This window comes from Phalacrocorax aristotelis, chromosome 3 (genome assembly GCF_949628215.1).
Source record: "Phalacrocorax aristotelis chromosome 3, bGulAri2.1, whole genome shotgun sequence".
In the NCBI taxonomy this organism is placed as follows: Eukaryota; Metazoa; Chordata; class Aves; order Suliformes; family Phalacrocoracidae; genus Phalacrocorax; species Phalacrocorax aristotelis.
In genome coordinates, this window is record NC_134278.1 from 104,958,504 (window position 1) to 104,973,622 (window position 15,119).

The 15,119-nt window shown below is 37.9% G+C and overlaps 1 protein-coding gene across 1 annotated transcript in view; it reads right to left on the reverse strand.

Moving 5' to 3' along the window:
* KCNK2 (potassium two pore domain channel subfamily K member 2) overlaps positions 1–15,119 on the reverse strand; it is an 82,011-nt gene that overhangs the window by 62,458 nt on the left and 4,434 nt on the right. The window contains exon 3 of the mRNA XM_075089799.1: positions 3,150–3,267. Within this exon, the coding sequence (XP_074945900.1) occupies positions 3,150–3,267 (118 nt within the window). The remainder of the gene's footprint in view (positions 1–3,149; positions 3,268–15,119) is intronic.

A 15,119-nucleotide genomic window follows, 5' to 3' on the forward strand; every position in this document is an offset into this window, starting at 1 on the left:
TGCACAGTAGTAAATGCGAAGCCAAAACCAAACTACTCAGACATGGTAAAAATAAAAGCTACAAAGGATCTTTTCTACATAAAGTATTGAGAAATTGTTTGACCCTGACCCTGACCCTGACCACTTCTTAGGAAAGATCTAGTAGCAGTATGACAGATTGTGTTCTATTAAAACCGAGTTTATTAATATTATAATATGCACTGTAATATTTATTGGATACCATGAAGGATTATAAGAGAATAAAAAACCATGTTAAATAAATATCCAGCCTTGCTTTCTCTAATGTTACCTCTGCTTTTGTTAGCTGGCTTCGAAGCCTGGTAGATTTACATGTCCCCATCACAGAGCCTTTGAGCAGCCTACAGGAGACCCAGAAAAGTAAGAAACTACAGATGGTTCTCCAAAATACTGGTCAATATTTTTCAATTAAATGTTCATCACTACTGTGATACAATAGTAACAGTAACTGTAAAACAATAACTTATTGCTCAGGGAAATGCTAACGGCCTTATCTATTAGCCCCTCTCCCCAGGAGCCAAATACTTGTGGGATGCAAATGATGCTGTCATTAAAGAGAAGTCTGGGAAACACTATCCGTAAATAAACTCTTGGTTCCATTTGAATTTCTTAGATTCTGAGATATCACCAGGAGGAGCGTGGCCTAAATGATAAGGTAAAATTATAGTAAAAAGAGATTTGGAGCTAGAGAATCTGCTGCAACGCTGGAAAGCTATTGTTTTCTCTAAATGGTCATAATCCTTTTTTCTTGTATTCAAGTACTTCTTGAGGTGTACAGTCTAAAGGCCATAATATTTATAAATTTTATTCATACTTATACAATCACTTTTACAAATCATTTCTGTAAAGTAGCTTTATGAATTTATAAGGTCCTGTCTTTGTCCATAGAGAATATCTGTATTGTTGGCTGAAATCTATGGCAACTCTCTGGAGATGTTCATAAACCACATTTTTAGTCTCTTGAGAAATTAAAATATCCAGTTACATGATAACCATATGCCCCCTAATTGGAAGGAGTGCCTTCATTTTCAAAAGGTGACTCATATATGAAAAGATATTGCTCTGAAGACAAAATCACTTGATGGCACATAATAATAAAACAAATAAGGGAAAGCACACCCAACTTTTATGCTTGTCACCATTTTCCTAGGAAAGTCATAATTCCAAGGGCTTTTCATGACAGCTCCTCCTGCTGTCACACTGCAAGCCCTGTGAACCATTGGGAAGATGGTTCACAGCAGTAAGGCAACCACACTACGGCTTTCATATAAGCATGCTGTCCTCAGGTCCTAAGAAACAAAGCTCAAAACTGCAACTGACTGGGAGCTTCCCATCAGAAAGGATCTCTGTTGAAAAAGACAGTTATGCCAAAGCCAAAATATTTTATGGAAGGCTTTTTTCCCTAGGTTTTCTCAGCTTTCTATCACAAAACCTGAAATAAATATTTACAGTTGCCCAGTCGGACCTGATTCTGACAACTCTGGTTTGCAGAAATGACCTGAAATATTAATTTTCAAATGGATTTCCTATTGGGTTATCTTGCCTCTTGGGGAGAGCAGATCTGTGGCCCGGATGCCTGTGCAGATCCCTCTCTCTCCTGTAAGCAGGAACTCACACATGTTTAGGTTGAATCAGGTCAATAAATTGAATCAGGAAACATTTTTATTTAGAAAAGCCTTAGTTTTACTTAGAAACAAAATAGAAAAACAAAATGTTCCACTGCTTTAAAATAACTTTTGAGTCATTTAATTCATTAAACACTTTTCATACATGAACTTTTATCCTTATTTGGAACTGGAACAAATATTAAGCACTTTTTACAGGACCATAGATACTTACTTACAACATAAAGTTTTGTGCTGTTGGAAGAGGATAATGTAAGACTGATCATAAAGCTATCCTTTCAAGGTTCTTGCTTTTCTTGGTTATAATCTGTTAGAATTACATTTTTCATTACTTGTTTTTTATTACCTTGTGGACCTACTATTATCAAATCATTAAGTTTGTTACTAACCTCAGGGAAGTAAAAGTTTCACCCTGTTTTCACTAAACCCATGTTTCAGTTATTCTAGATATGAAAAGATATTACACATGGACATAATATGCATACATATAGACATGTATATACTCAAACACACAAAAAAATATAGTATTCATGCACTTCTACATAAAGAAAGAACAAAGGTACATACAACAATTGAAAAGAACATACCCTTCCATCACAATTTGTGTATAGATAATTATTGTAGCAGTGCTACAATTCCATATACACTGTTCTCATAATGTACGTCTTCAATTTTTCTCATTTGATTTCTTCTTCAAATTTCCAGTCACCTTTGTGAATGCCCCTTCTATGATCTGGGAGCTATACTCCGTCTTTGAACCGTCTGTATACCATGTGCACTAAATTGTAGTCAAAGGGAAGAAACTGAAAGACGAACCACTGCTCCGGTTCACACCTGCTCAGAGGGACAGTGCCTCTCAAATGCAGAAAGGGCTGGGGCACTTTTTTTTTTTTTTTTTTTTTTTTATTTGGACTGCAAAAATGGACTTTGGGCACAAAAGCCCAGGAAAGCCCTGGGCTTGTGAGCATGGATAAATCACCCTACACCTTTGGACTTCTCTGAATGCAACAGAAGCCTCAAAGTAAGCCTTTGAAGGTAAATCTGCCTATCAATACAACGCTCATAACTGATCAAATTAAGCTGAACTGAATCTTTACTGTGTTCTTATCTTTTTCAGAATTTAGAGAAAACAATATAGAATGGGATTACACAGACTTGAAATGCTATACATCTCAGTCAAGATTTAATGCACATGTGCTTTAAATCATGCCCTATTTAACACTTGTGATTACACAGTTGATGAAATTCCCCCCAGAAAATGTTTACACAACCTCTTCTAGTCACCTTGCAGAAATACAGAGCAGCATTTTTCTTCTACAGAATTATCATTTAGTTAGGTAGGGATCCCTACAGACAGCTATAATTTCTGCTCCTACAGCTAAAAAGTAATTCTCTACTTTGAACCAGAAGGTTTGGAATATTTACCATTAACAAATACATGTACACACTGGAAATCAAAAGAATTTCAGCTCATTTACTATGAAAAGATAATAAGCTGTGTCCTACCTATGGTGGTAATAACAGTGCCAGCAAAGAAGAAGGAACTTCCCAAGTCCCAGTGACTGATCTGAGTAGTTGTGTTTCCTAAAGGTATGATTCCTGCATTTATTGCTGCCACTACTTGCTGCAAATTTAAAAAGATTTTTGTCAATATGCATGAAACAATGATATTAATATACATTACACAGTAAATTGATTAAATCTCTTCTTTAATCCAAGCAATAAAACAGGAAAGGATCAGTGTTGCTCTGCCCAAGTTTTGTCATTCAGTCAGGCTACAATTTAATCTTCAGCAGACACCCCAAGCACTTCAGCACACAGCAGAGCTGTAAGCTCCAGACCATTAAGAAGAATGCAAAAGCCACAGTATCAGAAACAGTATCACCTTAGCTAGACAGCAAACACAATTATTTTTACCTTTGTGACTATTTGGTGAAGAAAAATATGCATTAGACAAAGATTTACAATGAGAGCTTCGCAAAATATTTCTCTATTGAGTTAGGCAAGGAAACGTACTTCTTAAAACACAGTCATTTTAAAACTCCAAGAAAAAATGCCCATGCATTGTTTTGGATCAAATGAAGTCCAATTAATTAAAACACTTTTGTAGAATAGATAATTCAATAATTAAATACTAACAATTACACTTATAGGTATACAACTTTCACTATATTAATAAAAATTCAGAGTAAAATATCAAATGTGTATCTCTAAAATATACAACTATATACTTTACAAATGTCGTTCTTGAAAGATTCAGTTCTAGCAGCTAAAATGAACAAGCTTGCCACTAGTGCCATTTTTATAATCTCAAGAAATAAGAAACATTTCTTATTTCAGCAGTGTCACCTACTGTAAATTCTTATCACAAACAGTATTCCTGTTTAGTTATATTTCTATTGCAGATATATACCAGTACTTGAGTTAAACAGTACACATTAGAAAAAGTATTTTTAAACTTGCAGTAAATATTTTAATGAATGTAATAACTTACATTCATTCTGAAACTTTAAAACAGGGCTTGTATCATAATCACGATCCTTATTATAAAAATTGGTGTTTAACAAAAGAACCTCAGAGGCAGCCATACTGCAAAGCTAAAATGAACATTTTAACTAATACTTTCTGCTTGGCAAGTTGTCCAACAACGATTATGCACATAAAGGTATTCAGCAATAGGGCAGATCAGAATGGTTTTCCATGTGGGCCGTCTGTTGCAGAGGAACAGTGTTGTGCAGTGGCAATAGTTTTTTCAATCCCAACATACAGATAATTGCAAAGGAAAACATTTTTGTTTCTAAACAGCGCCCATGGAAGTCAGTTGATCTGGACAGAAATAACAAATACCAATGCTGGATTAACCAGGCCATCAATTTTTCATGACAGGATCTCAACTTAAATCCACCATTTCCAGTTTGCCGTTTTCAAAGCTCAGATGCACAAAGTAGCAATTTTAAAGTCCACAGCTGCATCTCTGCAGCCACAGGGATCTTGCTGCCACACCTAAGCCATTTTCAACACCCAGGGTTGTCAACAGAAAGCCAGCTGGGGTATCTTTACATAGACTTTACACTGCTTTATCTTCTATACCTTCAAGTGGTTTCATTTTAACTTTTTTTTAAACACCAGAAAGGCAAACATCAAAGATGTGGAATTTTCAATCCTACTGAGGAAGGAGAAAGGGTGGGGAAAGGGAAGAGAGTTTAATTTTGCTTTGGGTTGGAATAATTTAGCTTCTTCTACATTTGTACATCACATACAACTTGGCAACAGTAAATACAGCAGCACTGATACTGGCAGGTGTTTACATTACTGTGGGAAGGGACACACCAGACTAAGTGGCATCTGAAGACTATCCCTTGTATTGATTTTATAATTTACGCAATATTGATATTCCTTTGACTTACAAACCCCAGTGTGCTGCATTATAAAGCCTACTGAATACATTTTGAGTACTGTTTCATTTCAGTGGACTAAGAGCTTTCATCACAAGTCCTTGTACCTGCAAACGGGAACATGGTCTCCAGTGAGGATGTCATATGGTAAAGCACTGGATCAATATAATTTTATGGGACCGTTCATGCTTTATTACAGTTTATTATACTGGATGAATGCACTACCCAGAGCAACACACCTGTTTAAGCAGTCTAGCAAGACCAAGTTTTATACAGATACAGATGTAAAATGTTTTCAGAGCTTTATATGATCACTACACATTCTTGAAGCCATGCTACCTCAACACCTTTTATATGAAAGGTGTGCCAATCTATACTGCTCAAAGATCCATTACAGCTATGCATTTCCTAACTGCACTATACTGTACCTACAGACTTCCAGGAAAAAAGACTCAGCTGAACCCAATGCCATGGTTTTACCTGGGATAGAGTTAATTTTCTTCACTGCATCTGGCACAGTGCTGTGCTTTGGACTTGGTATGAAAACAATGTTGATAACACACCAATGTTTTGGTTGCTGCTGGGTAGCGCTTGTACTAGTCAAGGACTCTTCTAGCTTCCCACGCTCTGCCGGGTGCACAAGAAGCCGGGAGGGGAGGGCGCACAGCTAAGAGAGCGGATTCAAACGGGCCAAAGGGATATTCCATGTCATGTAACATGATGCCCAGTATGTTACCTGGGAGGAGCTGGCCGGGGGAGGCAGGCAGCAATCGCAGCTCAGGGACGGGCAGCGTCAGTCAGTGGGTGGTAAGCAGTTGTGTCGTTTGTAGTTTTATTTTTTTTCCTTTTTCCCTTTTCCTTTTTATTATATTATCATTATTGTTATTATTTCATAATCAATATTATTACCATTATTATTTTATTTTAATTATTAAACTGTTCTTATCTCAACCCACAATTTTTTTTTTGCTTTTGCTCTTCCAATATTGTCCCCCATCCCACAGGGGTGGGGGGGGAGTGAGCGAGCCGCTGCTTGGTGTTTAGTTGCCAACTGGGGCTGAACCACGACACCCAAAAGTAGTCTGTTGGGTCAGCCTTAACAAAACACAACAGATGGCTACAAAAGACAATTAGCCGCTATTATTATGTCTCTGATTTCAGCCAACTGCTAATTAGGAAAACATTCAGGGCAAGTAGGCAAGCGATGCTTTCTCTTCATACATCCTCCAACTTCTGACTAAGCACAGTTTTAGGGACTTTCTGAGCGGAAGGCTGCAGCTGCATCATGGTGTTCTGATTGGTTTGGGTGGATCATTTTACCATTAATTTACCTAACTACCTTTGGAGCTTGCTTTTATTTTGGGAGCCAAGTCATTCTGTGGCTGTAAGTTCTGCAATTTACTTGTGGATCACTTAAAAAGCATTTCCCTTTTGAGATTTTTATGTGCTTCAAAATAATTTTATAAATTCTTATGTTATGAGAAACACTTGAATAGCTATTTCTTATTTGTCTCTTTCAGGAAATCAACGCTCCTATAGACCCCTTGGCTGCCTCTTTTTTCCAAATTAAAGGCTCTTTCTTATCAAATAATATATTTACCTATTTAAATAAATCTGTTGAATATTGTGTATAAGTAATTTTTTTTATTGCCAGTATTTCTCATTGACTTTCTTCGGACCTTTACTTATTTACCTTATCAATTGTTTTAAAAATAGTTCTAGTCATGAAGAGCCAGATGATGCCTTCTTCATCACAGGTTATTAAGTTTCCAAACATACACTATCATGCTTTCTCCTGCACTGTTCCCATGTTTGGGAGGAGCCAGCCTTAAATACTAACAAAGGTGCTGCAGTATATTCGTTCATTATGTAGGAGTCTCCCTTACTATTGAGGATGACAGTTGGGTAAGGTTCCTGGTTTACTGAGATCAATACTACTATCTCATGAAGTCTTTGAATGTTGCCTGCAGATTTTTTGGGAGGGGTTATATAACCTAACTCCTCACATATGTACTTTTCAGGACACTAATTTCAGAGGAGCATCTTCTTTCTGACTACATCCACTGCACAAACTTACCTGGAATATTGGTTAACATTTCCTTAGCCTGGAATAAAAACCCAGGCTCATGCAGCTGGTTTCCACTAACTTCACTAGGGGCCAGGATCTCGCCCTCAGCGTTCAAATAGCATGCTACTCATTGTCAGTGCTCTTAGATCTCATTTTGTCTGCCACTTTATTCTTGGTCTTCAGCCTTTTTTTTTGACTGATGCTTTACTACTAGAGCAAGCACAGCCACTTTGTCACAAGTTTGGCATGTCATTCGTTCCTTCCTTCCTAACTTCTTTCTGTCATCTGTGCCCTTCAGCTTATCCTAACTTACACAATAGTGATAGTAACTCTGTGCATTTTGAATCTCAAAACAGTCAGAATCGTGAAAACTCTATATAATCTGTACATTTATCATATGTTGCAGCCTGTAAACACTTCGTCTGATCTTAACATGGGAATTTCTTAATTTTAAAAAAAATTGCTTTACAGTATTAAACTTTACTGACTGCCTCAGTGGTAATTTTCTAGTTTTTCTTATTTTTATTCCATATACAAACTAAATTCTGACTTCAAAACCAGTTTCACTTTAGCACTACAGCACTAGCCAGCATTAAAATAGGGACATAGACAGTTTCAGTTCTGAAACTATGTCGATTATTTCACTTGCCTTCCCTTCTTCCAGAGCATTTGTCTACTGGTTGTTTCATATGAGATGACTGAGCAGAGGAGGGGTCACCCAGCATGTAGCACCCACTCAAGGCCTCTATCTGTAATGATTTTAAGAGTAATATTAAATGGTTACAGTAAAAGTAATAGGTTTTTCACCATTTGCTCTTCTTTAATTGTCTTTATAATGGTGAAAATGTGGGCTTTGTTTAATAGTAAAATAAAAACTGAGACAAAATTTTCAAATATCTAAAGCTTTTAGGAACTTCATTCCCATTTTTTAAGTTACATGGATTCTTAGGCTAGTTCTGTACTGTATGTTAGGACAAGCATGAGTTGTATCTGGGTACAAGTCCTAACGTGTACTACATCCAAACTACCTGGCTTTATACCCATATTTGGGAATAAGCTTTAGTAGAGCATCAAAGAAAAGAGGCAGAGATGCTTGAGCCTAGAGTGGATGGGCCAGCATGACCTGGATTACTTTCAAAAGCAGCACCTGAGCTCCATAGACACATAAGCATTGCATTCAGGCTACAATTTTTTGCTTGAAATCAGAACACTGGGAAAAAGAGAGTGATAATATAAAATCTCATTTTAATTGAATGTCATCTTTTCATTTCCTATATAATATAGAAACACTTTCTGGTAAATACATTGTCCAGTTGTGTATTATCACATCCCTGCGTTCACACAGATATCTGTCCGTAGAGGCCACGCTGCACTACCCTTGTAGCTTAAGCCACAGAATTTTGTGACTTATTTCTGTCAGAATGAGAGATAAAACTACCTTTCAAACAGCACGGTCATTTTGTGAAAACAGAGGACAATTCTCCCAGATCAGGGATTTCAATCTCTGGTCCTCTGACTGTGCAAGGAGTCAATGGAGATGACTGACAAAAGCCAGCCTGTTGGCAGTAGAGCTACATTCAGTAAGCAGAACCACAGCAGCAATACAGAGAGGTTGTAAACTGCAAAGGCTGGCCTCTGGTAGTCTACCACTGTCTTATACAAGGATTGGGCAGAAACAGGTATGTGTCAAGCCAGTTGCCCCAATAGTAATCTCTTTGTTCCCCACCAGGCTCTTAATACGTGCTTTTGTACCATCTTCCAGTCACTTTATAAAGTGATATAACGCAACACATCATTACTCTCAGATTTTCTATCCAAAGATTAAAATACAAGCACCTTAAATTATGCTTCTGGTAAAATACAGAGCGTGCAGTCTTTCGTTACCCAGCTTGTCAGGGGTTAGCTTGTGCTTCCTGGCAATCATTTAACAAGCAATGTCAAAAAGTCAGATATGCCTCAAAGTTTCTGGAAGCTAATTTCTTAACCTGGATTTCTTCCTTCGTTGTCCTGCTGCCGTTTGACAAGAGCGCTCTCTCACTCTCCAGAATAATGATAAATCTTATATGGCTCAGCTACTGCATGAGTCCTGAGTTTTTATTTCAGCTTTGGTTTACAAAGAATGGAAATCCTTGTTCTTTGTTCAGAGGCACACTAGGATGCTTTTAACACTTAGCAAACAATTCTCTAGCCTCCAAAAGCACAGCTTTTGAGCCTTGCTGTTGAAAGAGATTGCAATGTTTGTATTATAATTCTGTGACTCCATGCTTTTCTTTTTAGTTTGTATAACATATGACTGTAATCTGCACTGGAGATTAGTATCCAATACGTTGAAGTATTGAAGAACTCTTTGTCCTATGTTCACAATCTACTTGAATTAAAAATGTGTAGAAACATATTGAAATACATTTCTATTTCTAAATATGCATTACAAACAGACTATGTATATAAATTTTGTGTGTGTTCATACATATATATATGCATGTATGCATACACGTTCAGGGAAGAGGGTTTTTCTTTCCTTCTTGAGATTAAAGACTTGAAGAATTATGCAGAGAGCTGCTCAGCAAAACTGACTTACTAATGAGTCATACCTGCCACCCTTTCTAAGACAAAAGCTGTCATCAGATGCATTCAAGCTAGCTAGGTTCTACGTCCTATAAAACTGTTCATCTGAAGTAAATGTATCCCTTAAGAGCCCCAACACCAGAAGCAGCAAGAAAAGTTAGAAACCAACCTGCCTGAACAAAGAAGTGACACGGGCGGTTAGAATTTATTTACTGTTCTCCCAAAAACCTGTGTTGCTCTTATGCTCATGAAAGAGAAAGGCTGCGATTAAAAAAATTCCTTTTGGTTTAAACACCATGCGGAAAATAGCTACAGAAAAGGGAACGCTCCCAGGCAACAGAAAGTTTGGCAAAAAATTCCCTCCCTCCAGAGGCTAAGTGAAGAGCCAGAAGAGAGGATCCGGCTGCAAGAGGACACTAAGAACCAAAGCAACCCCAAGCGAGGGGTGCACACAACCCAGGAGCTCTGCAGCCCATTGGACTTGACCACAGCGGGTGAGTATCTCTGTAGATGACAGGTCTGGGTAAGGTTATGATTGAAGGTCTTTCACAGAAATCTTTTATTTAATAAATACTTCTCTGATCTGGGGATATATGTAGAATTTGGCGGGCTTTACTGTGGAAGGAGACAACAGCATCTGAATGTTTACTTCTGACAGAGTGAAGCAGAAAGCAAATACAGGGGTGAAAACTAGACTTACAGACTTAGCAAGAGGAAAAGAGAAACAGGACCTTACTGTACCATCTAGGACTACCTTTACACTTAAAGTTAAGAATACATAAGCTCGAGTGCTTTGATGGGCGGACACCTCACTAAGGACAGATGCAGAAGGTAACACAAACTACAGTTCCTGCACTTCATCTTTTGCCTACTTTAAAAGTCATTCATTTCATGTTGCATCAAAAACACCAACAGGCAGCTCTCCTACTGGTATTTGCAATTTGTCACAAGCTTCATGTCTGACATGCAGACAGTACATTTAAAAACTGATGTAATGGTATTTTGGATCCCCAGATAAATAAATAAAACATTCTGCAGCATCAATTTCTTTTATGCTGATCTATCAATCTTTTCAAGGTTTTAAGTTTTACAAAGTACGAACACCTGCTGCTTCCAGGTTAGGATCCAGACATGGGATGGTTCCTGCTTCCTTTTAGAGAGGCTGGGTGGAATTGCGTAAGGGAGAAACTAAGAATATTTAGGGTTTAAACTGATACATGCAAACTCCCTCAAAAAGTGTCTGCTTAGAGGACCCATAAGCTACAGCTCACAGGACTGAGAATGTCCGTAAATGTTGTGATTCAACGAATGAATAACATTTGATTCAAGCTTAATAGGCTTAGCTAATGGATTTTAAATTTGTCTAAATAAATTTCAGATTTGCCTGAAAACAAGATCCTTGCACCTCTCTAATTTATTATTTCCAAAAATGCTACAGCAAGCTCAAATACCTTCTGATCTCTGGAAGAGAAAGAAAAATTTACACTTCTTTATTTTAACAGTTTTCTACATCATCAGAGAGGTTGTGGCTCAAGGAGCTTAGCTGGCTGAAATAAAACAATATATTCCTGAAGATGCAGCAAAATTAGTTTCTTGGGGCTACAATGCAAGTTGAAAAAACCCTACAGAAAAGACGTAAAATCATCTATTGGTGGAGGTGCAACTTAATGTAGCCAGCTACCTTGAATTCTAAAAATGAAGCCACAGAAAACATGTATTTTTAAGTAAAATATTTTTACAAGAAATTAATCACACAAGAAGCCATGATGATATTCTAGTGACGCCAGCTTGATGAAAGAACTGCTACTCCCATGTCAGTCATAACTCTGGCGGGGTTTCCTCAAGAGAGACCAAGGGAAAAAAAAACCACATTTTTCCCCAAAGGAGATTAAAAAAACCCCACATTTTGGTCTCATTCACAGTCTGAGAGATGAATGGAAAGGAAAGGGAGAATGCAGCTGATGCAAATGTAAGATGAAAACAGGCATGGGACATAACTGTGGACCCCAGCACGGAGAGCTGTTCTCCTCATGTTAACCACAAGCCCACACAGAACCCAAGGAGATCAACTTGTGGGATCAAGGTCAATTTAGCTAATCCTGGTGGTTCATTAATTCTTTTTTTTTGTTTTAAATGCAAGCACATTTTTGTGGGCACTCAGTTTTCAGAAGAATCCACATACCCTGAAAGGGGCTGGACTTAAAACTCTACAAGAGTTCTTTATTGCTGAGACAGCTTCGTGCAGCACCCTGAAAACTGGTTCAGATTTCGAAATGAAGGCTTTCCAAGACAAAAATTACCACTTGGAACACATTAAAAGATTGTGCTGTTTAGTGTGATATTATTTTTTCCACTTGCGGTTTTCAGAGTAAATATATTTGAAGGATGTTTCTGTTAAAAGAACCAGAAATGAGGTATGTTCTGTAATTAACTTGTTTCAGTGTACCTTTACTTGAAAACTCTCTATTAAGTTTCAGAATTAACTCACTAAGATAACTAAAATAATTCACACCAGCTTGCTGGGACACTCCACATATTTAAAAACATGTAAGTGAAATTTCTCTTATTTCCAATTTTTTTATGCAAAAATAATACTTTAAACAACTTGATGCTCGGGGATCAAAAGGATTTTTTTTTTTCTGTTTTGGTTTATAAAGGTCAACACTAAAACAAATAACTGATGAGCAATACATAATTAGCTGATATTTACACAAAAAGCTTTTCTCTTTTTTATCAGCTTTCTTTTTGACAGGGGGACAAATATTTGTCTCCCATTGCCAAGACATCCCAAAATGTGCAGTACTGGTCACATCCTTACCTCCTAGGAACAGCACGGGTTCTGGTGGGGCAGAAAGCAAATTCATTTCCCCTCTATAGAGGAATGACGTGTATGATACCACAGTCATGACAATTTTGCAAAGTTGTTGGATACCATATTCAGTCAGGCTCACCTGTCCCCAGAGACAAACTCAACCCCAAGAGATGTCACAAAGGTATCTGTATTTGATGGCTGCAAGGCACTGCAGGAGAACATGCATGCAACCTGCACATCAGCAATGTAACCTGAGGTCTCTTCACATTTGCTCTACACACAGGTGCATAAATAGAGCAGGACATTTTTCTAAGTACTTGGCAATCCACTTTGTGCATCTGAGTTTGGAAACAGCCTCCAACGTTTTCAAATGTTTAGCAGCAAGCTTGCTATAGGGAGCAGTCAACATGCTAAAAGAGAACTAGAACTAGAACTAGACTGAGTAATTAGAGAGACAAGTTCTCTAATTAGAGAATTTTTTTCATTCTTTAATGCTCATTGTTATTTTTTTGTGTGTAGCTAGATTACTCCCAGGTTTCTACCAGCTTCTGCCCACAGAAAGCTCAGTGGTGGGGAAAAAACCTGTTCCATGTGAGATGTAAAAAAATCCTTAGTGCAAATGAAGATCAAGTTTATGTATTTTGTCACATATACATAGAATCCACACAGTCTGAACTACATTTACTCTTTTATTCTGTCACCTTGCAGTTACTTTGCATTGCCTGGCAGGACCAAGTTGTGAGCAGGCATGGACAGAGAAACCAAAACACCATCCATGATGAATTGTCAAGAGTTCTTCTTCTTCTTCCAAAAGAAGAAATATCAGCAAAGTGTCTGGCCACATCCCTTTCTACAGCTTTTTGTTGTATTAGATATTGTATATAACCTTCACCAAACTAATGCTTTCTCATCTGTTAACAACTGAGGTCCTTTCAAGCCCTTCCAACTGGAACTTTAAAAAAATCAAGTTTAACATCAGACCACAGACAGCTTGCTGGTCTGTTGCATACTGATTAGACTCACCAAGGTAGTCCTTGTATGTTCACAAGCTTCCCCCGGGACATTTCTTTAGTTGTAGATTTAGATATACCACCACTGATTGCTGTGCACTTCCCACCTCAGCACTGCTGGGTAAACCATGCAGTGATCCACTTAATGTTGTCGATAATACTGTCTTCAGGCTACAGCAAAAGGAGTTGAAATTGCCTGGAAAAAACTGCCTCTTGGATGCACAGATATGCTCTGCGTGACTTTTGCATATTTTAAATACGGTACTAAATAGAAGTGCTCATGAAATATCAAAAAAAATGATGTACCTGTAAGCAGGTCTCAGGGTCATACATTGCTGTTGTTCATTGCGGGAGATTTTTGCTACAGTGAGGCAACAAGTAACTGGAGTGGTTTAGACTGAAAGAGATTTGCAACACTGGGCCATGGAAGTCAGAGACGGACAAGGTCATGAAGACCATCCCTTTGTCAACATACAAACAACGCTGCTGGACTGCGCTGAAAAGTTATGAGGAAAAGTCAGGTCAGTTTTCTGAGGCAGCTAAGGCTACTTGGCTGTCATCATCAGAGCGCTCTGTTTCATTAACTTTGCACATTTTCTGTGTTGCATAGCAGCTCTCCATTGCCCCATGTTTCACGTCTGTATAAAATACATAGTCTATGAAAGTATAACTCACAGAGTACACCTAGAAAAGCCACACAATCAATGTGAAAATATGTGATTTCAGGAATTGGAAACCCAAGGCCGTATGTGCTGAGTAGTTGGCAACAGTATACATTATTGTGCCAGGAAAATTTTTGGTAATCAGTGAGATAAAACAAGAATAGAGAAGACAGGAAGGGAAAATTCCTTACCCCATGTGCACCTATAGAAGCACACCACTCTGTGTTGTAATCAGCTCTGCGGCAAAGGGAAGATTTTAGGAAATGTGATGGAAACTAGATGCCCCCTGGGTGCTAGTGAGCTGGACTTTCGTTCCAATTCCACTTGTACAATTTTTTTAGCTAAATTTGTGCTTGCAAACTAGTCTTCCTAGTTTGCTCACCTGACTAAGCCACCTCACACTGTACTGTCAGTTAGCAGTCTCAGACAAGTCAGGCCTGCTTCAGAGTAAGGATTGAATGGCAGATCAGAAGTTGTGAAGACTGAAAAAGCTTGGCATGATAAGCACCTTGAGCAATGACTAGCACGAACCAGAGCCAAACCAGTTTCTGGAATCCCAGAACACTAAGTTCAAAAGGAAAAGTTTATAATTAATTTCATTATAGTTTGACTCAAGGTAAATACTTGATTAAAGAAGACATTACAGTCTGTAAGCTCTGTAATTTTCTTCACACACACTAATCATTCCAGCTTCCTACTACACTAGTAGGTATTAATTTTCAGTTTTATAGCTTTCAGTGAATTCTTAAATATCATTTACTTTTTCCCTACACAATTTACTTTTATTCATACAGACATCCAACGAAAACTGAAGAAACACTGCATTATATAGTAATAGCAGTCAGACATAAACCCAGAGAGACAAATGTATTCCAGGAGTTCAGCTTCTGTGACAAAGTGATAAGTAGGGAAAAAATATGACCCCATGGTTTGGGCAGCAGCCTAGACTTGGAAAAATGGATTT